Below are 26,345 nucleotides of genomic sequence, written 5' to 3' on the forward strand. Positions count from 1 at the left end.
TGTATAACCCCTAACTATGATCAGGGTGTTTGTGTTCTGACAAGCTTATAGAAGTTCTAGACACTTGTTTCCATAAAGAGAAAATACTTAAGAAATGCTAGTTGAGCTTCTTTATATTAGGGAAAATGTTCATTTAATGCCTTAAAATGCAGTTCAGTTGTTTTGTTTTTATTGTTGTTGCAGGAATGATTTTGCAGACCTTTTTGACGTTGTAATCACAAATGCCCTGAAACCAGGTTTCTTCTCTCAGATACCAAATCAAAGACCTTTCCGAACTCTTGGTAAGCTGAAATAATATTTAAATATTCAAGCCACTTTAAGAAATGAGGGGAAACACCTTTTAATAAAGGCATCAAGAGATATAGTAACCTGTGACAGTAGAAGGGGAAATGATTTATGTTGTAAACTCAGTCAAGTAGTTAAAAATGGATTATGGAAGAAAAGCTTTGGGGTTGAAGAAAAAAATAAAATATAAGGCATGAAAAATGTGGGAAAGAAACCAAGATCACATCCACACCATGCATTTAAAGCAAATAGCTTCCCTCAAGAAATCATGGGAACTGTAGTTTGTTAAGGGTCCTGGGAATTGTAGCTCTTTGGGGGATAAGCTACAGTTCCTGGGAGGGGGGAAGGGGGAAGCCATGACTATTAAAGTGCTTTATATATATGGTGTGGCTGTGACTTAAAAGACCTGCTGCCTGCTCATGAGCTTCCAAACTTCTGATGACTTATAAGTCTCAAAGGGAGTCATAGAAAGGCAGGCAGGGGAGGATGATTGCCTGAAAAATGTAGGGGTGTTATTGGTTGTCTGGAGCATTGCCTTTCTCTGCCCCCCTCTCCCAGTGATGAGTAAGGCTTCTTTGATCTAACAAGGGACTTCAGTCTGCTCCTGAGGAAAGGTAGGAGCAGCTGTAAGCTCTGAGGGGGTTGGATACCAGGATTGCTATAACAAGCTTTCCTTAAAACATGGACATTTAGTAAGTCAGTAATATTTTCTAGGATAATTATCACTGAAATAAAATAGTTGTTGTTATCCAACTGAAAGCGAACAGGACACAGACCAGGTGGAACCTTTTTAGCAGAACATTATTTATTATTTATTTATTACATTGATACCCCACCTTTTCTTTTCATGATAGAAACCCAAGACAGCTTACATATGGTTCCCAGGCGGTCTCCCATCCAGGCACTCACCGGACCTGATCCCGTTTAGCTTCAGCAGGGAGCTGGCCATATGTGCCGTCAGACCATAGCCTGGGACTCCAGATCATGGCACCATAATTAAAAAGGACTCTCACATATGAGTCTTATTCTATTATGAACAGAATAGATTTGGTACACTCTAGTGACTACAGGCCATTATGCATATTTATATTATGTATTATTATACATATTATGCATAGGTCCTAGGCCTTGGGTTTTCTATCATGAAAAGAGAGGGGAGTATAAATGTAATAATAAATAAATAAATAAATAATGTTACACAGAAGCAAACTTGGGTGAATGTACTTTCAGCAGGGAGATGTAGGCCTTAATGATTCTATGATGAGTGTAATTATGTGCTTACAAATGCACATTTGTTGTATTCAGCAGTTTTTGATGTCCATCTTGATGTACACCTACAAAAATGAATTATGAATTATTCATGAATTATGAAGATCCCCTGGTAATATAAACCATTTAAGAAACTATGGCTATAGTACTAACCCCACATACCTGGAAATAAGCCCCATTGAATACAGGGCTTAGAGATTGCTAAAATTGCACTTTGTTTTGATGAAGATGGGCCTCTTGCCTTTTTAATCAATGCAGGACAAGTGTCCCTAAAAGAAGCACTGTTCCTAGAATGGTTGACATTACCTGAGTATGTAGCCAGACTTATCCATGTAGAAACAAACTCTCAAAGGGTTTCATACAGCCAAGCTGGTTGTCTCACCTTGATTAATTAGGTATTTCTAAATCAAGTAAACTATTCTACCTTTCCACTAAGCAAGGGGTAGCCACTGTAGTGCCCTCCATATGTTGTTGGACTATAGTTCCAATCAGCCCCTGCTAGCATGGAGAATAATCAGGAATGATGGGAGTTGTAGTTCAATAGCATTTGAAGAGCACCGTGTTGTCTGTCCCTGCACTAAGAATTTTGGGGGGGGGGCATTTACTTTACATGGATTTAACTGGCCATTCTGTGATCATCTTCAATAAGTAGTATGCTGCTTTATAGTCTACCAGAGAAAGTTTTCCTTTGGCTGTCTTTCCTTCTTAGAATTCCTGTCTTCTTATAACTATTTCATGGTGGTCATAAAACAATAGGTAAGTGGAGAACCAAGTGTTCCAAGAACTAAAACACTGAAAAACGTCTCAAGTTTGGAATCTGATATGCCACTAGGCTATGAAAAGCTGCTTTTTACTTGGACTGTGTACAAAGGACAGGGATCACGTTTCTGTGGGATTCAGGGGCAGGTGAAGGAGCTATTTTCATATGCAGATCTGTGTTTAATATCAGCTTGACATTTACGATAAGCTGATGTGACTGGTGTAGGGATGGATAAATGTGCCGATTTGGGTTGCTTTCTGTTTCTCATTTATCCAGTCTTAAATTCAGTTCTTCACAATTCTGCAGCAATTTGACCATTTTTGTTTTTTTGAATGTATTTTTGTATATTTAATTAGCATATGCATTTTATGCACACTTTCCCTAATATATGCATTAGCGTATGCATTAGTTGGAGAACCTTATTGCAAACTTTGGGGAAGTGCACATTTTGAAAGACAGCTGTGTTTTGGTTTGCACATTGGCTTGACAAGTGTGAATTAGGTATTAAAATGCAAACAAAATTAAATTTCTCCTCATCCCTAGACTGGTATGAGTTAGCTTCACATAATCTGTATCAACTTCCATGCATTAGCTTGATAGAATTCTAGGAATCTAGAAATATATATCCTAGAGCTAATTCACATGCATCTCTCTTCAAGCAGGGTGGGAATGCAGACATGATATAGGCATCTGTATTTCTTTTTTTCCTTTCTTTTTCAAAGATGGAGGAAGGATTGAATATCCTCGCCCTGTGCACCACTTTCCCAGTCAAATTAGCAGCCCCTCTTCTGGAAACTGCATTCATGTTTAGGGTTTAAAAAGAAAATCAGATCAGTCACAGTAGTATTACCCTAATTTACCACTAGAGAGAGATCTCTTTGCAGGGGGAAAAACTAATCATGGACATGGGTGTAACTATATGTATAAGAAGAAATCAGTATCTTCCCTCCCTTCCCTCCTTGGCACATGTGCAGCACAATGCATTAACCATCATGCAGAATGGGTTCCCTATGGATGCCTTCCATACATGCAACTGCCCATGCTTCTCTCCTGGGGAAAATTAATTCTTAAAAACTTTGCAGGCCAGGATCCCTGGGAAGAGAGCAAGAGCTGGATGAGGGTATGGAAGGCACATGTATCAGCCCACAGTGCTGTGATGTCCACTTGCCAAGGGTAAGCTAGGAAGTGAAAGAGGAACAAGGGCTTATCTGAGAGCCATTCCATTGTGCAAAGGCTCACCCCATGGAAGGTGGGGTTGGTCAACAATAGATTGTGCCTCAAGGTTTTACCTCTTTGTTCGAAGTTTGTTTTTGTCTGTCTGTCTCTCTGTTTGTGTTCATATGTGTGTGTGCGTGTGTGTGCACTTGTGTGTCCTTTGAGAAGGGGAAACTCTACTGGAAATTAGGCAGATGAAAACACTTGAAGAGAGTACTAATCTCAAGTACACTGACAGTTACTAGGAGAATCCCAAATTCCCACTATCAAACACAGAGAAATGCTGTCATAAGCTGTCAGCTTGGGTTCTGCCAAACAGGAAATCAGGGATGTTGAAAGGGCAAGAAAGTTGCCTATTACCCTCTCCAGGCAAAATTATCTATACCTCAATTCTCACTGAAAAATAAAAGTGCCACAAGTAGGAAATGTAGGCAAGCAAGATGTAGCAGATAGCTGCAAATGAATTAAGTGAGCCACATATTACACATGTGTGTGTGTGTGTGTGTGTGTGTGTACATGCGCAGACATGCACGCAATACCTGGGTTGTTGCCTTCCAACTTCAAACAGGCTGATCAATCAGGCTGAGAGCATAGAGCAAAACTATACATTGTTTTTTTAAAAAAGCTATACACAGTGTAGTTTTATGGTCTACAAGTCTACGCTACCCAACATTTTAAATACCTAGGTTCCTTATTTCTGTAGACCCAGGTAGCTAGCAACTTCAGGTTTATTGAGCCCTTGGGCGACGTTTGGTTTAGAGGGTTATGCTTGTGCCAGTTTGTACTAAGTAAAAAGTAGTACAAAACATGAACTAGATCACTGTGTTTAAAGTTCCTTTTTCTTTTTTGGAATTCCCCCAGCAATCCCTAAAGGTTATTGTTCTCATACTTTGGGGGATTACTTCTGAATGAGGAAGCAAATCTGAAAGGAAGTAAAGGCTACCTTTTTTTTCTGCCTTTCAGAGACTGAAAAATTACCAAAGAGCAATAGCAGAACAGCCTGAGTAACCTCCTTTAGCCATGAACAGTTTCCTTTGTCTGTTGAAAATGAGTAGAGCAACTGGTCACAAATGATTGTTAGCTGTATAGTAGCCTATTTCTTCTGTAAAGTTTAGAACTACACATACAGACTGCTGTCTTTTTATTCATAGCAGTTGACAGAGTTTTAGAGTAAAGATTACAAAGGCTGAAACCCAGCAGAGAGAATGTTATATTTAGAATGTATAACTGATCTAAGTAGGTGACACAGTATCCATGAAAGTGTAAAGCAGGGATGGCTAACCATTGGCCTTCCAAATGTTGCTGCACTACAACTCCCACCAGCCCTAGCTGGCATGGATAATAGTCAGGGATGATTAGTCAGGGATGATCTGGAGGGACACCTGATATACAGCGGTACAAATTTATTTAAAGTACCTTATTTAAAGTACCTTAAATAAGAAACATACACACCTAAATTGTTTAGCCCCCTAGCCATGATATTCTACTACTGCTATTAGTGTGGTTTTGTAAACCACCCTGGAAATCGTTTTACACTGAAGAGCACTCCCACTGGGAGGAAGAGTGGGATATAAATCTAACAAACCAACCAACCAATAAATAAATTCTGGTAATCTTCATGATTACTGCAATGCCCTCTATGTGGAGCTGCCCTTTATGTTGGTCCGGAAGCTGCAGCTGGTGCGAAATGTAGCTCAATTGCTTACAGGAGCAGGATATTGCCAACATATTACTCTACTGCTGCAAGAATTGCACTGGCTCTCAATTAGTTACGGGGCTAAGTTCAAGGTGTTGCTTGGGACCAGGATACCTGAGAGATCATCTCAGCCCTTATATGCCCAGTCGATCACTGCACTCTGAGGGCCTCCTGCAGATACCATCTCATCAGGAGGTCCATTCCACACAACATAGGAATCAGGCCTTCAGTATTGTGACACCCACCCTTTGGAATTCCTTCCCTTCCTATGGGTAAGGGCTGAAGCTAAGTGGTAGAACATCTGCTTTGCATGCAGAAGATCCCAGGTTCAGTCTCCAGCATCTCCAGCTAGGGCTGGGAATGTGCCCAGTCTGGAACCTCAGAAATCACTACCAGTCAATGTAGACACTACTGATGTGGATGGACAATGATCTGACTCAGTATAAGGCTGCTTCCTATGTTTTCCCCTTAAAAATTGGACAAGTGCTGCCTTTGTTGTCTTTTTGATGCCTACTAAAGGCCTTCCTCTTTCAAAAAGCCTTTAAAGTAGATATCTTTATCCCAGTCTGCAATGGAATTGTAAGATATGTTGAGGATATTTTGTTTTTAAGATGTTTCTATTGTTTTGTCAGTTGTTTGCTGTCCTGGGCTCCTTTTGGGAGGATTGCAGGACATAAATTCAACAATTAAAATAAATAAAAATATATTCATAAAACATAATCCTGATTCAATTTCAGTTTGTTGGTCCCTATAATCCTTACGGTCCCAAAGAACTGTTGTAGGATTTGTGCCCCTCTTCCTGGATATGATGTCAGTTAGTGGTGGGGAACCTGTGGGCCTAATTTGGCCTGTGAAATCATTTTGGGGAAACCATGCTCTCCTGTCAGTCACCTGACATATTATATCAGACACAGTGATCTGTTATTTCTGATCTAAGCACTAAGATCGGTGATAAGGGATCCCTGATTTTAGAACTAAGATTGTCTTAGAGCTGATAACCCTTTGCCTGCTCTTTGAGAGCAAAATATGAAAGAACACCCAGCGTTTATTTTATCTCCAATCTTTATTATTATTTATTTATTACATTTATACCCCACCTTTCTTTTCATGAAACCCAAGGCAGCTTACATATGGTTCCTAGGCGATCTCCCATCCAGACACTGGCCAGACGTGATCCTGCTTAGCTTCAGCAGGGAGCTGGCCTTATGTGGTAGTCCCACACCACTAAAAACAGAGATAACCCTCTGCTGCTACTTTTGACTAGGGATGGAGGAAAATATCCGTCAAATCAGACCTGGCACCGGATTCCAGCTGAATTTGATAGTTTGCCATCTTTTTGGAATGGCACCTATTTTTTTGCTGCAGCTGTAATAGTTATGGATTTTGCAGCCATGGCTGCCAATCGACAAGAATTTATTCTTTTGAACTTTCTCCCCTATCTTACATTGAGTTATTTTCATAATGCTCCGTAAATGGCATGTTTCCATTAAGAAGCCAGTGTTTCATGCCCTTGTGATCTCCATCACTTGTCAATCGACTGCTCACCAAGCCCCGGGCATTGCTAGCAAGGAAAAGCAGCTTCAATTAGCCAATTTAAAAGTGCATTTCAATGTACTTGCAAATTCCTGTGCCGTGAAGCCTCCTGGGTTCATTCTTTAGCCCCGTTTTTCTCTGCTCTTACGCCCCCTCACTTCCCCAAATTTTAGGAACCTTAGTATTTTACAGAAATGCTCCCAATTAAGCCATTTTTGAATCTAGATTGTCCTAAGGGTAAAGGATAACCCGTTCATAAGCCTGACACCATTTGGCTCCGATTAGGTAACTTCCAAGGCTGTTGCCTTGGAATCCAGAAAGCACTTGTTGCAAGAGGAAGGGGCAACTGTTCCTCTCTTCCCAGAAGGTCCTTTGGGATCCATCTTCCTTGGTAAAGAATAGATAAACAAACAACACATATACACATACATTATAATACCTTGAGACCTCCATGGCTCCTGACGTTGATAACTATGAAATTTGGGCCACTGAAAAAAAAACCTGCAGATCAAATTACCCAAAAATGCGCACAGCAGATCAAATCGGCATGTGTAAGAGCAAGTTGCAGGGGAGGGATGGTGGATTGGGATTAAACAATGGACTATCAGAATGCAAGCGGATCAGAAACATGCAGCGAACCCCATCCCTACTTTTGACTATCAAAGAACATGCGGAGGTTTGTCCAACCATAGCACTAAAATCTGAGATAAGCCTATGCCTGCTCCTCCAGGTTGAACTTTGAATCACTTGGTGTCATATGGCATCAGATGAGTGACAAGTGGGTGCCCCTGCCCACCTCTCAAAGTGCCCCACAGAAGGTGGACAGGTTCTGGATCTGGCATTCCAGCAGGATTCAGTTCGTCACTTGTGATGGAAATGGAAAATGGAAATAGATGTTATTGGTGCTTTGGATCTTGGAAAGGTGTTTTCTAGCAGGATTTGGTGGCTTAAGGTATGGGTGGGTGGGATAAGCAGACAATTTAAAATTGGCTTAGAAATAAGCTGAGATACTTTCTATTTTGAGAAGATGTTTAGCTTATTTACAGTCAGGAAGGAGAGACAGGCTCTGGTGCTGGATAAAATTTATTGTAAGCTTGACGTGTTTCAGAAATTATCCTTCTTCAGGAGCTAAAAACATTAAAACAAACTCAAATCAATGTCTTGGAGACAATACCATGGTCTTAAACATTAACAGAATACTTTTAAAGACCACACTCCATATAACTCACTTTACACACATTTTTAAATGTTGTCGTTATGTTGTATCCCTAAACATTAACACTGAACTGACATCTAATAAAACTACACTGTGTGGCTCAAATTAGACAGAATCTTGTGCTGGCCATGACAAAACAACTTCAACATAAAACTCTCTCACCCTCCCCAGAAAAACATGAAGGCATAGCCCTGTACTAACCTATGGAGATCTGTTTCCTTTACTCTGTCCAGGCAATGCACATTCTCTGTCCAGCCCCACACTAAACACAAACCAGACTCACATGCTGCTGATATCCATGGTGAATATATAAATCAGCTCAGCTGCACAATCACTGCATTTGCAGATTTTACTGATCCAGCTGGTACTTACAGTGACTAACTAACATGTACAGTAGTTACAGAAAGTAAGCCAAGTTTCATTTAGAACCCTTGTTTTTGATTTTATTTAAACTCAGAAAAATCCAAATCCACCAGAGCCTGTCTGTCCTTCCTGACTTCAGTTTGGTGCTTGTTCCCTTTTGTTTCTAGCTTATTTACAGGCCAATTCACAAACTACAGGAAATTCATTCATCATTCCCACCATATGTTTAGTTAAGTGTACATGATGATTAAATTTGGGGGGGAACTGGCCTTTAATGCATTAACCATATCAAGGACTAGTCTTTTGCTAGCTAGCTAGAAGTCAGAAACTGTGGCTGAAATATATTCAGTTGGACACTGAAGTCAACACTCCCAAAGGATGCCCCACATTTATTATTTTACTTTTGTTTTGATTCAGGCTGCAATTGCTAGAGGTCTAGGCATATAAAAGTTCATTTTTGTACAAAGCCATGTTTATTCTGGGTGTGTACACATGGAAGTATATCTCACTGTGAACATAACTGTTTTGACACTTGGGTTGCTGGATTTTCCCTGTAAAGTCAGCTACCAATGTAGGATTCTGACATACTTGGCCTTGCACTTTTGTCTTAAAGTACCTATTTTTTTCTCTCTTATTTGACTATTAGTCAAATAATAGTCAAATAGTGCCGGCCTGGGCTCCTGCTGGGAGGAAGGACAGGATATAAATCAATCAATTAATTAATTAATAATAGTCATTTATAACTGATTATGGACAAATGGGATAGTGCCACCATACAGAAAACTTCCATGTGGCCTTCACACAATATGAATTTTCTACATGGATATCATTACTATGTGGGAAATTTTATCTGTATTTGTACGCTCTTATATGTTATGAAAGCAGGCATGTTTATTTCTGATTGATTGAGTGGTAATTTTTATGAGTCAGTGTTCTATAAACTACCAGAAGTGATGTACAAATCTGAAAGGTAGCACAACATTGAACACTCAGTTTGATAAAATTAGATCCGGGGACAATAAGGCTAAGAAGCAGAACAAAAGGACCTCCAACTAGACATTTGAGGGATTATATCTGTAAAACTAATTCTTTGTGGAATGTTAAAGGTAGCATTTAAAGAACATTATATAATATACAACAGTATTATGCAGCTTTCAATATGTATAATATATTTAGAGTCACGTATTGGAGCAGAAGAAGCCGATTTTCTGCATATTTTGGCTGAACAGTAGTATTATCAAATCATTCTGAATAAATATAAAACTTACTCAGTTAAATTACATTATTCTAAAGACATGCAGAGTTGTGATTTTTAATATGTTAATGGCTACAAAAACTATAGCTGCTCTGAAGTGGAAAAACCAAAAACTGCTATTGATGGAATATTGGCTTCATAAAATATGGTATGCATTATGCAGTGCTCATGAGTAAAATCACAGCTTTTCATGCATGTTTAGGAAAGGAAAATGCTGTTCAGTTATTTGTAGAAAAATGTCAGTGCTTGACAGGTATTTGAAGATAGAAATATACACTACATTGGGGTGTGTGAGATATATCTGAAGTTGATTTTAATCATTCAGGAGTATTGTGTATTATTTTTTTCTTTAACTGTTATATGGTTCTGATATTTTTTCATATATAACGAAAAATGCAAATATTCATATAACCAATTTAGCTGCATGCAGGGTGCTATAGGGGACTGAGGACTCCAGCAGCTAGATGTAGTTACCTTATTCGCTGCTCTGTCATGGTAGTTTGTCAGAAGAGGGAGATGCTGGCCTGCTCTTAGTACACTCAGTGTCACTTATCCAGGCGTGTAGTCATCTGGGGAATCGGAGGGTCCATCATCCTACAAGCCAATCATTATGAAAAGGGATTGTGTTAGCCACTGAGAAGAATATTCTAACATGCTTCCTTGTCCTTTCCTGCTGATTGGAGACAATCAAAGTGAAAGGAGATAAGTCAGCCATGGAGAAGACTCTTCTCAGTGGCTAACACTCTCCTCGTTTCTGCATATTGGCTCCTAGGGATGTTTGTTGTTATGGGAAAAGGCATTCACAAGGATCTCATTCTCAACCCCACAGCAAAAAAGGAGAAGAGGAGGTGTGGCTATGATTAACATGAAGGGACCCTGCACTTCTGAATTTGCCATTACGCTACTGCACGTACCACATCATATAGCCAGGAAAGTTGTTTTGCTCCTGCCAGCCCAACAGAAATCTTCTGTCTGGTCCACCTGTTGAAGAAGATAAATAGATTTGGGTCTGTCATATTATAAAGATATAAGTGCACTAAATACGTACATGAAATATATTTAGCATATTTGATTTTTTGCTATTTAAGTAGCAGCCACAGGGAGGCCCAATGAATATCTGGAATACAGTGCATGAAGAGGAGAGATTTAATCTTTTCCCCTGTGCTGCCATCCCAATTAAAATGCTCTCCTTATGCTGCTATTCATTCTGGGAGAAAAGGTGCCACTGGTGCCAATGGAAGCTTTCCTCCCAGGGGCTTAATAGCAGCAATATTCACATGGATGAAATTTAGGGGAAAATGGTTGAATCTTTCTCTCCAAGTGCCTGTCCTGATTGCTACCTAAAGGTAATCGTTGAAAGAATAAAAATAAGTTGTTGTTAAAATTTATATTCTCCACTTCCTCCCAGACGGAGCCCAGGGCAGCAAACAAAACACTAAAAACTTATTTAAAATCTTAAAAATAAAACATCTTTAAAAATAAATATTTAAAACACCTTATTTAAAAAAATCTAAACACAATTCCAACACAGATGGAGAATGGGATAAGATCCCTACTTAAAAGGCTTGTTGGAAGAGGAAGATCTTCAGTAGGTGCTGAGAAGACAACAGACAAGGCATCTGGCTAATATTTAAGAGGGAAGCATATATGTATTTTACATAACATCTAGTTTGACCCTCCAACAGACTGAATAACTAATTCCTCCATCCCTACTGTTCCCATTTATTTGTTTATTATTTTATTTCATTTCATTTTTATCTTGCCCTTTATCAAAAAGTGATGTTCCAGGGCAGGTTATATAAAATATAACAAAAGTAACATTAAAACAGTTTAAAATTCATAAGCCATACAATGGATCCTTTTTATATAAGTATCAAGTATACTAACCTCAGTATCCTACATCAAAAGCCTGGTAGAAGAGAGAAATTTAGCTCACACCGAATTCCAATGACAGCAAAATCCAGCTCCCAATTGCACATGCAAACACAAAGAGTATTTTCTTCTAACGATTATCAGATGTTGCAGCCTGACCATTTTTTCATTGTCAGAATTACCAGATTATAACCACCATGTATGGCCATCAAGAACCCTTTGGTCATGTGCTTAAGACTGCTTCTTGGCAGCAACTTTGAAATCTGTGCAGTTGGGAGTGCAGCTGGGGACCAGTGTGGAACTGGAGGCTACAAGCACCTGGGAGTGCCCTAACTGCTTGCATGTCCATCCATGTCCATTCTCCTCAATGACTCCACCCATAATACCTTGACAGTTGCCCACCTTTGCATAAGAGGACTGTGGGAGCACCGAGCTGATTGCGGTAAGAGTAGATGGCAGTAGAGCACAAGACCACTGGGCACAGACAAGTGTCATGTCACTGTTGAGCAGGCTCAGTGCCAGCGGGTAGCCAGGTTAGGTGCTGGCCAAGGGCTCCTCCCCCTAGCCAAGGGGCCCTGCAACTGGGAGGGTAGACCTTCCGCACCACAATCCCCACCAGCATTGGGTCATGGGCCACAACCGGACAGTGGCACGGATTGCAGAGCAGGAACTCTGCTCTCCCAGCCAACATCACCTCCACGCCTGCTTAAATATGTCCGGTCACTTCACCTTGTGCATCAGCACACGTGCCTGCCCTTACCATCAACATGCCGCTACCATCATCTTGGGTGATGGCAGGCATGTGTGCTGACGTGCAAGGTGGCACAACTAGGTGTATTTAAGTGTGTGTGTGTGCACAGCACACACAGGGGAGGCGGGGGCCTGTGGCAGGCTGCTGAGTCAAGTATGGTTTTCTTTGGGGGGGAAGCAACTGTCGCCTAACTGCTGCAAAGGGGCTGCAGATGGAGGAGTCAGCAGGTAACAGCAGTAGTCAGGAGGGAGGCTTGCTCCTTGATGCAACGTGTTAAGATCCCTGGAGAGCCAGAGGGGAGGCAAAGGAAAGTAACCGGTGTGCTCACAGTAGCAGGCTGGGCTTCTTCCAGCCACCAAATATTCCCAGGATTTGCCGGGCCGAGGAGCGTCTGCAGGGAAGTGTGTTGTGGATGCAATGTACAGGAAGTGCAGGGAAGTGAGCCTGTGGATAAAGCTACAGACTAATGGAATTGGCGGTGCAGTTTCCAAATTAGTTTTTCTGTTCTCTGTTCTAGCGATTTTCTGCAGAAGTTGAGGAATTTACTCTCATCCTTTGCCAGCCTTCCATATTCTATTGCACAATTCACTCTTTTTGGCTTCATTTTGTTCTTGTTTATTTTATTTTTGTAACAACAGTGCTGAAGATGTAAGTTTTTAAGTTGAGTAAGAAATACTTGGTTTTTAAAATTAGAAACAATATAGCCTTGGTAGCTTATTGTTTGTCAGTCTCCAAAGCAATATGAGAAACTGACCCAAAGATGGGTCATTGGTTGCCGTTCTGTAGCACTTGAAGTCAAGTAACTATATATTTAGATGCTTACATTTTTGAATAATATTCTGTCCCTAAGATCTCCATTTGGAAATCTAAGCCCTGGAAGTACTGGTCAAAGCTTCCACAGTAGAGACCTAGAGAGCTTGTCCATCTGCTCTGCTTTGATATTAAATGCTACATTTGGTATTAAAGTGATATCCAAGCAATGCAAAATTCATTTCAAAATAAACCAGGGCTGCTTCCTCCAGAGAGTAGGCAGACATAACGTTCCTTCTGTTGAGGGTTGAAAAGTTTTTTAATATATCCGGCCACATGCACCTAAAATAAATGTTCCATTGTGGAAATAACATTCTTCTGGACTGAAGATGCTACAATATCAAATCTCCATTTTAATAAATTTCTGGTTTTGTTTAGAATTTGGACTACAGTAGTGTTAGTATGAAATATTCAGCAGCTCTGCTTTTAGTACTACATACACACAACCCTTCCAACCCTTTTAATATCCTAGGTCAACCTATTATATATACACACACACAAAAAAAATATTGAAACCGTGAGTGTGACATGTATGATACAAGTACATTCCTTAGTGAACCAAGGTGGTATGATCACACTTAATGAATCTCTTTTGTTTTTTTGATTTTAAAAAGCAGCCATAGAGGGAGAAATCAGGTCAGGATTGTGGAGAGGGGGGGCTAACCCTTTCTCTCCATCCCATGGTCCTGATAAAAAAAATCCCCCTCCCTACCAGAACTGCTATTTTCCAGGGGAAGGAAACAATCAGTGCCATGGCAAAAAGCCGATGGGGTTGTTTTTTTTGCAATATTCAACAGGACCATGGGACAGAGAGAGTTAATCCTCCCTCCCCATGCACTGCATTTCTGATACTGATCCGCGTTGTGATGGTTGCTGCTGCTCCTTTTTAAAGACACTCTAAGTGTGATCATGCATTTAACACAATGTATCATTTTTTCCTGAGTACAGTATATAGATAGAACAAACCCAGGCTTGTTGTTGTGTCATTATGTGATACAATCCTTAGTCAATTTTGGTTGTGCGCGTGTGTGCATAGAATTGTTATGTGACTGGAAAGATGAGATCAACTGCTTGCTACTAAGGCGGATGGCAATGGGAATTTGTGTTGTAACTTTTACAAATTTAATAAAGAATTGATTACCAGCCCAAACTGCTTACTATAGTAGTATAGCAGGAAATGAGAATATGTTTTTTTTTTAAAAAGTAACGGGTGTGGAAAATATTGTATGTGAGGCAATGTGTATCCACATTCTTTCATTTCTAAAAAAAAACTATGAAAAGAAAATTTGATAGGGATAGCATTTGTAAACTTAAGAAAAACAAACCCAAGTATTTCCCCCCCTTTCCCCTTCATGTATTATTGCAATTTACTGTAAATATTAGATGGTGTGTCATAGTTCCTAAAACACAGTTACATCATTTTTACACCTAGTACTGGGATTTGCAAACCGGGACTTGGAGCAATTAATGAGTGAACTAAAATGAAATGAAGGGTGAACTAAAATGAAGGGTTTTGCGTACTGCATTCCTTACAGATTCAAGCTTGGCAGCAGCTGCCAAACAGCTTCCTTTAGACATAGTTTCCATGCATCTGTGTGTGCTGGTTTTCATTAAAAGCTTCACTGTTCATTTGTGTGTGCTTCAAAAAAAAACCAAAATCTCAGGTTGTATGTTTTTTTAAAACTAGGGTTAGTCCTTAAAATAAATTATTTTTCACAGGAAACACATTCTGCTTTTTATTACCATTAATATCAAGTCAGTTATTTTAGGCATGTTATAATTAGTTCTAAGACATTCTGGTGATTAATGTAACTCATAGAACAGAGAGGGCATCATATTTCGGCAATGATCTAAGTATAGAGATTAGGAAAGGTTAAGCTCCTGCTTATAACTTAACAATGGCTGCCTCCTATTCTAGTCTAGTGAGGAGTAACACTGAGCTGAATTTGATTTAACCCACAGCTAACTTGTAGTGTATACACTGTGTATACACTAAATATATTTGGGAAATTAAAGGATAGATAGGTACTCCTGTGCTGGACTGATTAGGCTGCAATCCAGTCTACACTTACCTAGGATGGGAGTAAATCCCATTGAACCCAATGGAGCTTTCTTCTGAGTAGGCATATATTGGATTGCAGCCTTAGTGAGAAACATCAGCTTCTAAATAATTAGAAATGATAATAGTTAAAGCTAAAATCAATTGTTTTTACCAATTTTTAAAATTTGAGGAGGCTTTCTATGGTTCATACTGCAAAGCAAGGTAACAAAATTGTGTTTGTAAATAAATACATTGGATGATATTCAACTATGTCAGTGTTTCCCAAACTTTTTTACCACAGACAACTTGAAAATTGCAGAGGGTCTTGGCAAACCACGTAATGATTGTCTTGTCTCTTATAGAAATTGTAATGTGCTGTTTTATTACTTTTATTTCTTATATATTGTATTTTATTGTATTACACTTTGAATAATGCAATAGATGTGCGGTCTACTGTCTTCAGCCACAAATTCACAGACACACCACAAATCACCTGAATGAAGCTTGTGGACCACTGCAACTAAATCATACCATTAAGTTGGATCAATACTTAATGGTGGTATCCAGCTGCACAGTTCTTCTACCAAAAGGACTTTTAGCTGCACTATGGAGCTTCCACACTGTCTCCTCTCTCCATGTTCCCCCTGCATGTCCCATAAATCTTCTCCAGAGGATTGGGGTAAACCCCGGAATAGATGTAGGAAGTGCTGGGAGAGGAGATGCCAAGTTTCATTGCACAGCTAAAAGTCCTTGCGCTAGCAGAACTGTTTAGCTGAATATTACCCCAAGTCATGCTTAGAGTAGATCCACTGAAGATGTGATTCACCCTTTATTCCAAAACATTCCCCACCCCTTGTATAAGTATTCAAACATAATGTTAATTATGCCTAAAGAATATGGTTAAGCATTTTGTCTGGACAGGGTCACAAATTTTATATAAAATAGCTTGATTTCTGCCCTTTTTCATATGGCTGTGTCCATATGTGGACGTTAATATGTACGTGGGTTGCTCTTTCTGTGTGTGTGTTTGTGCACCTTTGCCCACCCATGAGTGCCTTCCATTTTTTGCCTCCAGAATGTTTCCCAGTGTTCCCCATCCATACTAGTGGGCACTGGGCAGTGCTTCCTACCCACCATAAGATCAGGGAACATGAGGTCAGTTATGGACATGAACAGGAGTTTACCTGTACACATTGCACAGCTTTTAAAAAGATTATTGAAATACAATTTTATTTGAACTACTAGATTTTCACAAAAGAACAGGTAAAAATAATTAAAAAATATGGGTTGTATTCAGCTAAATCCTGCTCAGAGGAGATCCACTGAAATTAAGCCCTTCTATGATGAGCTTCCACCGGGCCTTGAAGACCTGGCTCTTCAGGCAGGCTTTTGGGGTGGGTTAGGTTTTTACTGTTATGGTTTTAAATTTTAACGTTTTAATGTATTGTTTTTTATCTTGTACATCGCCCAGAGTGGCTGGACAACCAGCCAGATGGGCGACTAATAAATTTAATAAATAAATAATAAACCTAAGTTAGTCATATGTATTAACTTAATTGTGTCTACTTTGAGTAGGACTAGCACTGAAGACCACCCTAAGCATGTGTGTGTCTCCAAACCAGGAAACCTCAGGTCTGTTGTGGGCATGAAGGGAAGCATATGTTTCCATGTGTCCACACCTTTTTAAAAAAAAACTTTAGTTTTTTTTAAAAAGTTTTAAATATACCAGATTTGCACAAAAGAGCTGTCAAAAATAAATAATAAAATAAAAAATGCCTCATTCCAAGCTAGGCAAGGATTTGGAGTCACTTGCATGAAAAGGTGCTGCTTCATTTCCCCCTTTTTTCCTTTCCTGTCTCCTGTACCTAAAGCGCATATTTTGTTTTTTATTTTAATACAACTGTTTTGTGCAAGAACAGTTCTGCCCAAAAGAGCTGTTTTAACAATGCAACAAACATGCCTTCAGCAACAGCCAGTGGGGAAAGGGCGGGCTGCATCCTTTCCTTTGGGCTGATAGAAACAAGATGAAAAGAGAGGGTGTGGCAGTAGACGGCACCCAGCGAAACATCACCCGGCATGTTTTTTAAAAAAACACCACCCACACAATGTGCCTCAGTCAGATAACACAATTATATATTGGGTTTTCTTCCCTGAATAGATTATCCACGGATCAGGAATATGAGAATTTAGCGAGGGAGAAGGGCAGGCTGCCACTTGGATGAGGAGGACATTGTGTGGATGCTGGAAAAAAAGGCCATACAAACAGCCACATGATGTGTGGATGAATCTTATGCTAGCCATTCAGTCTCTATAGATGAATCAACTATGTATCGGACTAATTCTCTAAAAACATGTTCAGTAGGTGACAAAATACAGACTTGTAGGTGCCTGCCTGATTGGAATAGGAAAAGTGTTCCCAATTACTCTTGCCCCTGAGGTAGAAGCCTTGGCTCACACAGAAACTAAATAAATTTAAGATAACTGTGGGTGACTCAGGAGGGCTCTACCAGATGGCTGCTGTGATCTGGCCAGTGTATAACAGGCTAAGGGGTCCTTCAGGTACATGGGCAGGAGGATGAATCGTGTCCCCAGTATTTTTTATTAAAACCTTTGAAAAATTGTATATAATAACTTTCTTTTTTTATGGACATGTTGTGCTTTTGAAATATGAGGTTTATCAATCTGCTCTGCTATCCTGAAATAAGTGTCTGGCAGCCATTGTTTTAAAAAATAGCAATTTCTGATTAAAATATTTCCAAGTTTTCTTACAACAAAGTGTTTTAAAATAGGAGCATATTTATAGAACAAAGGAGAACAGTCAGATGGGTTTATTTTTGAACCATACTAAAAAATAAACCAGGAAATGATGAGTTAAGAATAACACATATCTTTGTCTATATTACTGATGATTTTGCTAATGCAAAAAAGCATGAAAGGAAAACACTTTCTGCCTGAATGAAAGACTAGTCTGTTCCTACGTTGGTTTCCCTTTCTCTTTGTCCAAGTTATAGAGCATCCCTATTAAACAGATATTTTGTCTACAAGTAATCTTTAATCATTTTTAAGTAATACTACCGTATAAATTTTTAGTTGAACCCACTTTTGGCTGCTTTTGTGAAAGCATTAACACAGACCACATGTTGGCAACTTGGCGTGTCCTTGACGGGAATTGGGACAATTTTGTGTTTTTTCCCTGTAGAAATATGTGCACAGCTGAATTTGTGAAAGTGTTTGTGAAGCCATTGTTAAGACAGGAAGGGAATCATCTAGCAGTAACCTTGTGGAATGGATTCTGTGCCAGGATAAGCATTGTGTAAATAAGAACTTGATAGTGCAATCCTATTTATGTCTACACAGAAATAAGTCCTACTGAGTTCCATGGAACTTTCTCCTAGGCAAGTGTATATACAATTGCAGCCTGAATCTCATGTCCATTGATTTTGTTTCCTATACTCCTTCTTCTCGTTACTTTCTGCATAGCCTTCTGCTTTAAGGTGCATTATTTGTGCTTTTATTTTTGGCACTTGTATTGCTAATCCAGAAACATAGGAAGGATTCCAGCAAAAGCAGATATTTGCATGATATCCCTAGGCAATTCCCTAGAATACAGCCATATAGATTATAGAACTTGCACTGATCCCTTCAGTGACCTGCCAAATGGATGGTTGGTAGACTAGTCCGGGCTTCAAACCCTGTGATTCTGGGCTGCATATCTGATGCTTTTCAGACTTGTTGTAAGAATGTATTCTTGGGATGGCATCCACCGGCAGATTGGTATTGTGAGATAGACAACACCACAGTGAGATTGCCGCTCATGGCAAGTTGTAGCTCGCAGCATTATTATTTACAAACAATGTGGCGTTTGGAAACATTCTACATACAAATGGTTTCTAGCCTTAGTTTGTATTCAGATATATCTCTCAGCTCCACAAAGTGGCCTTCCTTACAATTTTGTCATTCAAATGAGAAGGATAGCATCTCAACAATAACTGTTCGTTAATGCACTCTGTTGTTATGAACTAAGATTCAATCCTGTTGAGAAGTGTGAAGTTGCAGTGTGAAGGAAAGAGGGGCATTATTGTTATAGTAGACCACCTACTTGACTCCATTCCTCCAGGCAGCCTTTTAGTCCCTCCTGACCTGGTTAATGGTCAAATTCCAGCTCCCTAAGTCTCTCTATTGCTATCTCAGACTGCTCATCTGTCCTCCAGCCTTTCTGGCTGCCTGCTACCTTCCCAGGCTATCCTCCTCTTTATCTATCCACCCACCCTCTTGTCAGTCCTTTCCCTCAAATCACTTTTGCTGTTGCTTTGACTGACTTGTTATGGATGTGGTAAGCCCTATCTAGTCCTTCCATTGCTCCCTCCTGACAACTGTCCTGATTGTTTCAGTGGCTTGCATCTTTTGCTCTTCACATGCACATTTGTCTGTGACCCAGGACTAACTTTTTGAATAGCTCTTTGTAGCAGAAAAAAATACAGATAATCACTGTTTAGAGTTTATCATCTTTCAAAAAAGAATGATGACTACTGGTTACTTTATTAGCCAATCTCTATGTAACCCACATGACCTTCCGTGGCGCAGAGTGGTAAGCGGCGGTAACGCAGCTGAAGCTCTGCTCACAGCCAGAGTTCAATTCCAACGGAAGGAGGAAGTCAAATCTCAGGTAAAAGGGGTCGAGGTCCACTCAGCCTTCCATCCATCCGTGGTCGGTAAAATGAGTACCCGGCATATGCTGGGGGGTAAAGAAAGGCCGGGGAAGGAACTGGCAATCCCACCCCATATATACGGTCTGCCTAGTAAACGTCACAAGACGTCACCCTAAGAGTCGGAAACGACTCACATTATAAGTGTGGGGACACCTTTACCTTTATGTAACCTAACATGCTTCTGTTTGAGCCATTCTCAGTTTTTGGAAAATAAGTCCTTTTTTCACTTTCTATGAAGAACTGAAAAGAAAATAATAGCTTGAGTTGAATAAAGGCCTCTCTAAGATACATGGCACAATCAGCCTGTGACTATGCTGTTAATTTGGGGAACTTTCTTTAGAGCTTCCCTAATCAAGCTGTTAAGGTTGCTGATCACTCCAACAAAGATGGGAGTCAGAGCGAAAGGCAATGCGTTGATCATGTTGTAGATGTTATTTGGTAACAGTCCCAGAGCTAAGCCTGTTCAGCTTTTCTTTATAGCAGTTGCTTCAATAGTGTGGCTGGTTTCTTTGTGTCTTCACTAAAACAAATTTGCTTTGTTACGTTAGAGAATGATGAGGAACAAGAGGCCCTCTTAGCCCTGGACAAGCCTGGCTGGTACTCTCAAGGTAACTCAACCCATTTGTATGAGTTGCTGAAGAAGATGACTGGCAGACTAGAACCAAAGGTATTTAGAAAAAAGAAGATAAGGTACAATAAAAAGCCATCATGTCATGGAGCTGCTTTCTCAACATCAACCTTAATCCAACATACTAGTGTATCTGACTGACTTTTCACAGGAAGCCGACGCAACAGCAGACAACAATGTTAGCAATTTAATATAGGAATGGGCTTGTGAAAAATATTTATAAGCAACCAAGGCAGCATAATTTTTTAGGGGCTTGTATTATACAAGATGAGTACAGTTCTGTGCATGTTTCTTTACTTGGAAGCAAATCTAACTGTCTTCAGTGGGGCTTACTCCCTGGCCTTTGCCACTTGAGATGTATATTTCTAGGGCACATCCTATTATCGTAATTGTAATTTGTTTTCAACTGTTTTTAATGTTGTATTTTAAATTTTTGTAACCCACCCTGAGACCTTAGAGTGAAGGGCAGTTAATAAATTATTATTAAGAAGTAGTAGTAGAAGTCAGTGTGTATTAACTAAAGCCTTAAGTTAGTTTTTTTCAATGCAGTATTTTAAGTTATTTAAATGTAATTATTCTATGATTGCTGTGGGTCTCATATATCAAAAATTTCTAATTAAAAATAACGGTCTTTTAAAATAATCTATATGAGGGATATCCAACATCTATATCCTTACACTCTCCAGACAGATGTCGGGGGCAGGAAGAATATTTTACTGCATACCTTGCCTCTGCCATAGGTAATCAGGCATAATTATAAAAATTAGTGCCACCTGCTAATCGAGGAGTATGCCATTTGTGACTGGGGGTTATAAACATATCCCAGAGACATGTGGCATTCAACTTCCTCAACTTTTGACAACAAGCTTTGGTTTTTTTACGACTGAACCTGGGCAATATTTTAATTCAAACCTTGCTTAAAATTTGGTGGGCCAAATAAAATTACCTTTCAGGCTACTCATTGACCATCTGCAAAATTAACTGGCAGTGTAGTATGAAAAATAATAATGTCTGTTCTTTACTCTGTATTTCTGTTTTTCATATCTTTCTTACTAAAGTTCATGAGATAGTGAGAAATGGATATTAACTGCATACATGTGTACAATCTATAAAAAGCCTATCTGGGCATGTAAAATAGAAAACTCTGGATGAAAATGACTTGTTTTTCCAGAAAAAAATTCACATACAACCCTCAGTTATCTTAATTTTGCCATTAATTTCCCTCTGCCTAATGTACAAGAAATGCCAGTGGCCATTTCCAAACTCTTCTGTCCTCTGTATAAGCCACCTCATGATAATCTATTGTAGCTTTGGGATGGGAATGGGAGAGGATAGAGAAAATATGTACTAAACTTAAATACTTGGCTGTTTTGAAGCTCTTTTGTGTTTCATCATATCTTTTCTTGTATGCTGACGCAACTTGACCTTGCTGCTTTACTTTCAGGTTGTTTATTTTGGGGACAGCATGCACTCGGATATTTTCTCAGCCCATCACTATAGTAACTGGGAGACTGTTCTCATTTTAGAGGAGCTTCAAGGGGACCATGTTATGGTGCCTACAGAGACAGAGTCTGAGCCCTTAGAGAAGAAAGGGAAGTATGAGGTAAGGATACTAAATATCCAGGTTTCATGTAATCCCAGCTCCACCTAAAGTAAGTGGAAGACATCATGGTTTTCTGCTCTATATATACATATAAGTACACCAAAATTCTGTGACATTATTATTTTTTTAACCCGATCCAACCCAAATTCTGATTAAAAGGATAGTTACACATGACTAGTTATGCCAGAACGTTAATAGGACTGTGCATATGAATGCACATTCAAAAGGACGTCCCACTGAAAACAATGCAATACACATAGACAGCATTTACATATGTTGTGCTTTCATGTGCATTTGTATATGTATCATATTTATACCTTAGTTCCTGAACCAGGAATTGATATGCTTTTGATACAGATTTTCTTAGTTCCGTCAGCACAACTGTGTTTTCAGGTCAAAGAATTTACTTGGACAGAAGTGATAAACAACAGTGCAAACAACCCCCATTCCCATTTCCCCCCAGATCGCTACTCTCTCTCTCTGTATGTATGTGTGTGTGTATATATATATATATATATATATGTAAACGTAATTGTGATTAACCAAACAGAGGTTTTTATTATATTAACAAAACGTTTCAGCTTCCTCTTTCATCAGCTGCTAACATACAAATGCTGTTACCAAGGTGGCAGTTATAGAGCTTTGAGGATGGAATGCTCAGAGGGGCTTCATTTGCAGAAGCTAAGTACTGCTGGTACTGTCCTCCAGGTTCAGGCCATGTGGTGCCAATGTGTCCAGAGAATATATCCAAAAGTTCTCCCTCTCAGTCAATGCTGCTGGATCTGTTGGCATCTCTATAGCTGTTATGGAAAAGTCCAACAGGCTGTGCCCTCGATGTTAAAATGTTTTGCAACTGATTGCTCCACTTTTTTTTGTCAAGATTGCCGACTTGTGGTTCCTGAAGCATGTGCGTAGGTCAGTTGTGGTCTTTCCTACATATTGGATATGACATCCTGGTCTTTTGCACTCAATGATGTAAACTATATTGCAGGGCCTGCAGGTGATGTTCTGTTTGATGTAATATGTCCTGCCTGTCCTAGTGCTTGTAAAAGTGGCTGTCTCCCTGAGGTACACACAGGTGATACAGTGTTTGGAGTGACAAGGATGAGACCCTGGATTGGTGATAGGTGGCTTAAGCACAGCTCTCACCAACAGTCTGTGCAAATTAGGAGGTTGGCAAAATGCTACAACAGGAGGCCTGCTGGTGGCTCTAACAAAATGTTCAGAGTTTGCCAGCAATGGGTAGCTCTCCCTGATTGCTCGGTGATGGTTAGGAGATGCTGGATGGAAATCTACCACAAACGGAATCCGTTGCTCTCTGCTGTTTGACACCTCAATATGATAGAGGAGATTTTCTCTGGACAGAATGGAGGCTCGGTGGATGTTGCAATTGATAATATGTGGAGAATATCCTCTTATACACACACACGCACACACACACTGATGTCCCTTCGATGATGGAAGGCACTCCGATCCAGCAGAGAGACTTCCATTAGAACAGGGAGGGAGATAATTTCTGCCAGTTCCCCCCTCTCCTTGCAGTCCAACATGCCTCCCTTCAAATCTGATCCAGAGGCTTGGGAAACACTTCAAAACAGAGAGGGACAGGAGCTGACGATGGAAAACTGGCAAAAATCGCCTTCCTCCCATTCTGCTAACAGAAGGCTTTAGTCAGCAAAGAGATACCATTGGATACAACTCTAGAGTTTTATTTCAATGGAATTTGTACATAACAATTTCCTGGTGAATTGGCAAGATCTTGCCATCATTAATTTAAAGTGTGAGTAGAAAAATGATGTTCTTCACTAACCCTTTGTTCTACATAGGAAGCTGCCTTATACCAAAGCAGACCATTGGTCCATCTAGCTCAGTATTTTTATTTATACCCTGCCTTTCTTTCACCATAGAATCCAAAATGGCAGACCTGTAGTTCCCAGGCAGTTTCCCATCCAGGCACTGACCAGATCCAGACTTGCTTAGCTTTAGTAAGGTGGTGGCCTCATGTGCCATCGGACCATAGCCTGGGACTGCTGTGTTCACACTGACTGGCAATAGCTCTCCAGAGTGTCAGGCAGGAGTCTCTCCCAGCCCTACCAGGAGATGCCAGGCATTGAACTTGGAACTTTCTGCATGCAAAGCAGATGTTCTACCGCTAAGCTACAGTTCTTCCCCAAAGTATGCTGGACCACACAGGCTCTCACTATGGAATGTTGCTGTTTATGCTTTCAAGCATAAATAAGCATTGATATATATGCCCTGTACTGTGACAGTAAACTTCAAAGAAAACCATATTTTTAAGTAAGTTTTTAAGTTGTTGATATGTTAAGGGATCTTACTGATTTAAGGTACAGAGAGCATGAATTAAGCGCCAGTATGAACCTAGGAGACCAGGTTTCTAGTCCCTGCTCATCAATTAATTTCACTGAATGGCCTTGGGAAAATAGCTATTCCCTCATCCTTAGTTTTTCATTTATAATTTAGGGAGAATTACCTACCTCACACGGTGTTAGAATAAGACAAAAGATTGTGAGCACTTGATATACTGAAAGTCCTAATAAATTATTATTAATAGTAATAATAATAGTAACAATAAATCATTTTTCATTGTGTCAATATAAATATCTTGTTCATTTTTATTTTCGATTAGCCTGGAATAGCACATCAAAGTGAAAGGGAGGAATAAAGTGAACTGCAATTTTCTTCCTGTGTTTTGCAAAGTCAGAAAAGAAGACAAATACACCCTTATGTTTTGTTTGCAAAAAAAGAATATTATTTCCCACACCATCCACCCCAAAAAACACCAGAAGACAAATAAAAAGAAATGGCTCTTTATATAAGTCAGACTACTAATGAACCAATTTCTAAAACTGCACTCATATTTATACTTCTCAGAAAATATAGTACAAATGTTACTACAGGTTTCTTTTTTTCCTTTGCCTTCATGACAGTGTTGGTAGCTACTGCTGACAAAGCAAAAGGTCTGGTCTGGTAGCAGTGTTAGGCATTCTGCATGTGTTTCAAAGGAGATAGCATGGTGTCTCAGTGCTTCCTGGATTTTGCCCTCTGATCTCTGTCTGGAAGTGCACAGTTTAGACTTTTAGTTCAGCCAACAGCTTCTGTACTTTTTCAAGAGACTTGTGTTGAATTACCATATCTACCATCAGTAATAGCAATCAAGCAGAGGAGAACTCTACTGAGTTGATCAAAGGAACCTGATTTGAGTGGGTCACGGATGTTCATCTCCTTTTCACAGGGGAGAAGTCCGTAACAGTTACATCCCAGGGAATGAATATACCAATTAGCAAAACCAAACAGCAAACAGATTTTCTTCTGACTCCTACACAAAGTTTTAAGGTTATTCCAAAATGTTTCTAATTAACCTCCCCTTTTTAATCTTGTGAGATTAAGAGAGAGGGAAGGATACTTTATTCTAGCACAATATCAGCCAGTATGTGTGTCAGGTAGAACCAACTGGTGTCGTATTTGATTATGATGCTCCCAATTTTCATTTATTTATAATATTTATACTTCACTTTTGAAAGTAAAATCAGTCAAAGCAGCCTCTAATGAAACACCCAGATACAGTGTAATTTTTCGGAATGAAAACACCAAGAACCAGCCACTAGTAAGGTAAACAGCCAACTCAAAATCACTAGAAAGTAACCAAATTCAACAGCAAAAGCAGACCAATAATTACACACACCACTTTCAAGAGAAAATCACATCCCCTCCAAAAAAAAAAGAATTTTAGGTCTTTTCCAGACGCCTATAGTATTATGGTCTGGCACAACCCAGTTGTTAATGAGTTCCAAAGCTGTTGGTCCACTGCAGAAAAAGCTCTTTACCTCATACCCACCAATGTGCTGTATTGTATGACATAGCCTGATCATGGTCAGTTTGCCTAAAGTCTTACAGGAGCCTGTAGCCTAGAGGTTTGTAACTGTCTCTGTACTTTCACCTTGATGTACACTAAAATAGACTGTCTTTTGGTATTGCTATACTTCCCTTGCAACTAGCTAACTAGGAAAGATGTGAAATAGTGAAATACATTCTCTATTGTCTGGAAGCTTCAGTGCACACATGAAGGCTTTGATAAGCTCCACATGTACAGAAACTTCTCTTCTATTAAAAAAAATTAGAGCATGAAACATGTTCCATTATAAGAGAGAGAGTCCCTGCATGGAAGGCATGGGTGATGCCGAGCCATATCAATAACCAATGAACCGAACATTTCTGTTGGTTTAAAAATCTCCTGCAAGCTTTTCCGTTTTGAAGCCAGGGAACCTTTTCCAACCCAAAGGCCACATTTCCATGTGGGCACCTTTTCAAGGGTCACATG

General features: G+C 39.6%; 1 protein-coding gene across 2 annotated transcripts in view; it reads left to right on the plus strand.

The window, feature by feature from the left end:
- Positions 1 to 26,345, plus strand: part of NT5DC1 (5'-nucleotidase domain containing 1) — a 164,300-nt gene that overhangs the window by 123,283 nt on the left and 14,672 nt on the right. For both annotated transcript variants that reach the window (XM_061623663.1, XM_061623661.1), the window contains exons 8-10: positions 184 to 281; positions 20,324 to 20,442; positions 21,848 to 22,006. In XM_061623663.1, the coding sequence (XP_061479647.1) occupies positions 184 to 281; positions 20,324 to 20,442; positions 21,848 to 22,006 (376 nt within the window). The remainder of the gene's footprint in view (positions 1 to 183; positions 282 to 20,323; positions 20,443 to 21,847; positions 22,007 to 26,345) is intronic.

The sequence above is a fragment of the Rhineura floridana genome, chromosome 4 (assembly GCF_030035675.1).
Source record: "Rhineura floridana isolate rRhiFlo1 chromosome 4, rRhiFlo1.hap2, whole genome shotgun sequence".
Classification (NCBI taxonomy): domain Eukaryota; kingdom Metazoa; phylum Chordata; class Lepidosauria; order Squamata; family Rhineuridae; genus Rhineura; species Rhineura floridana.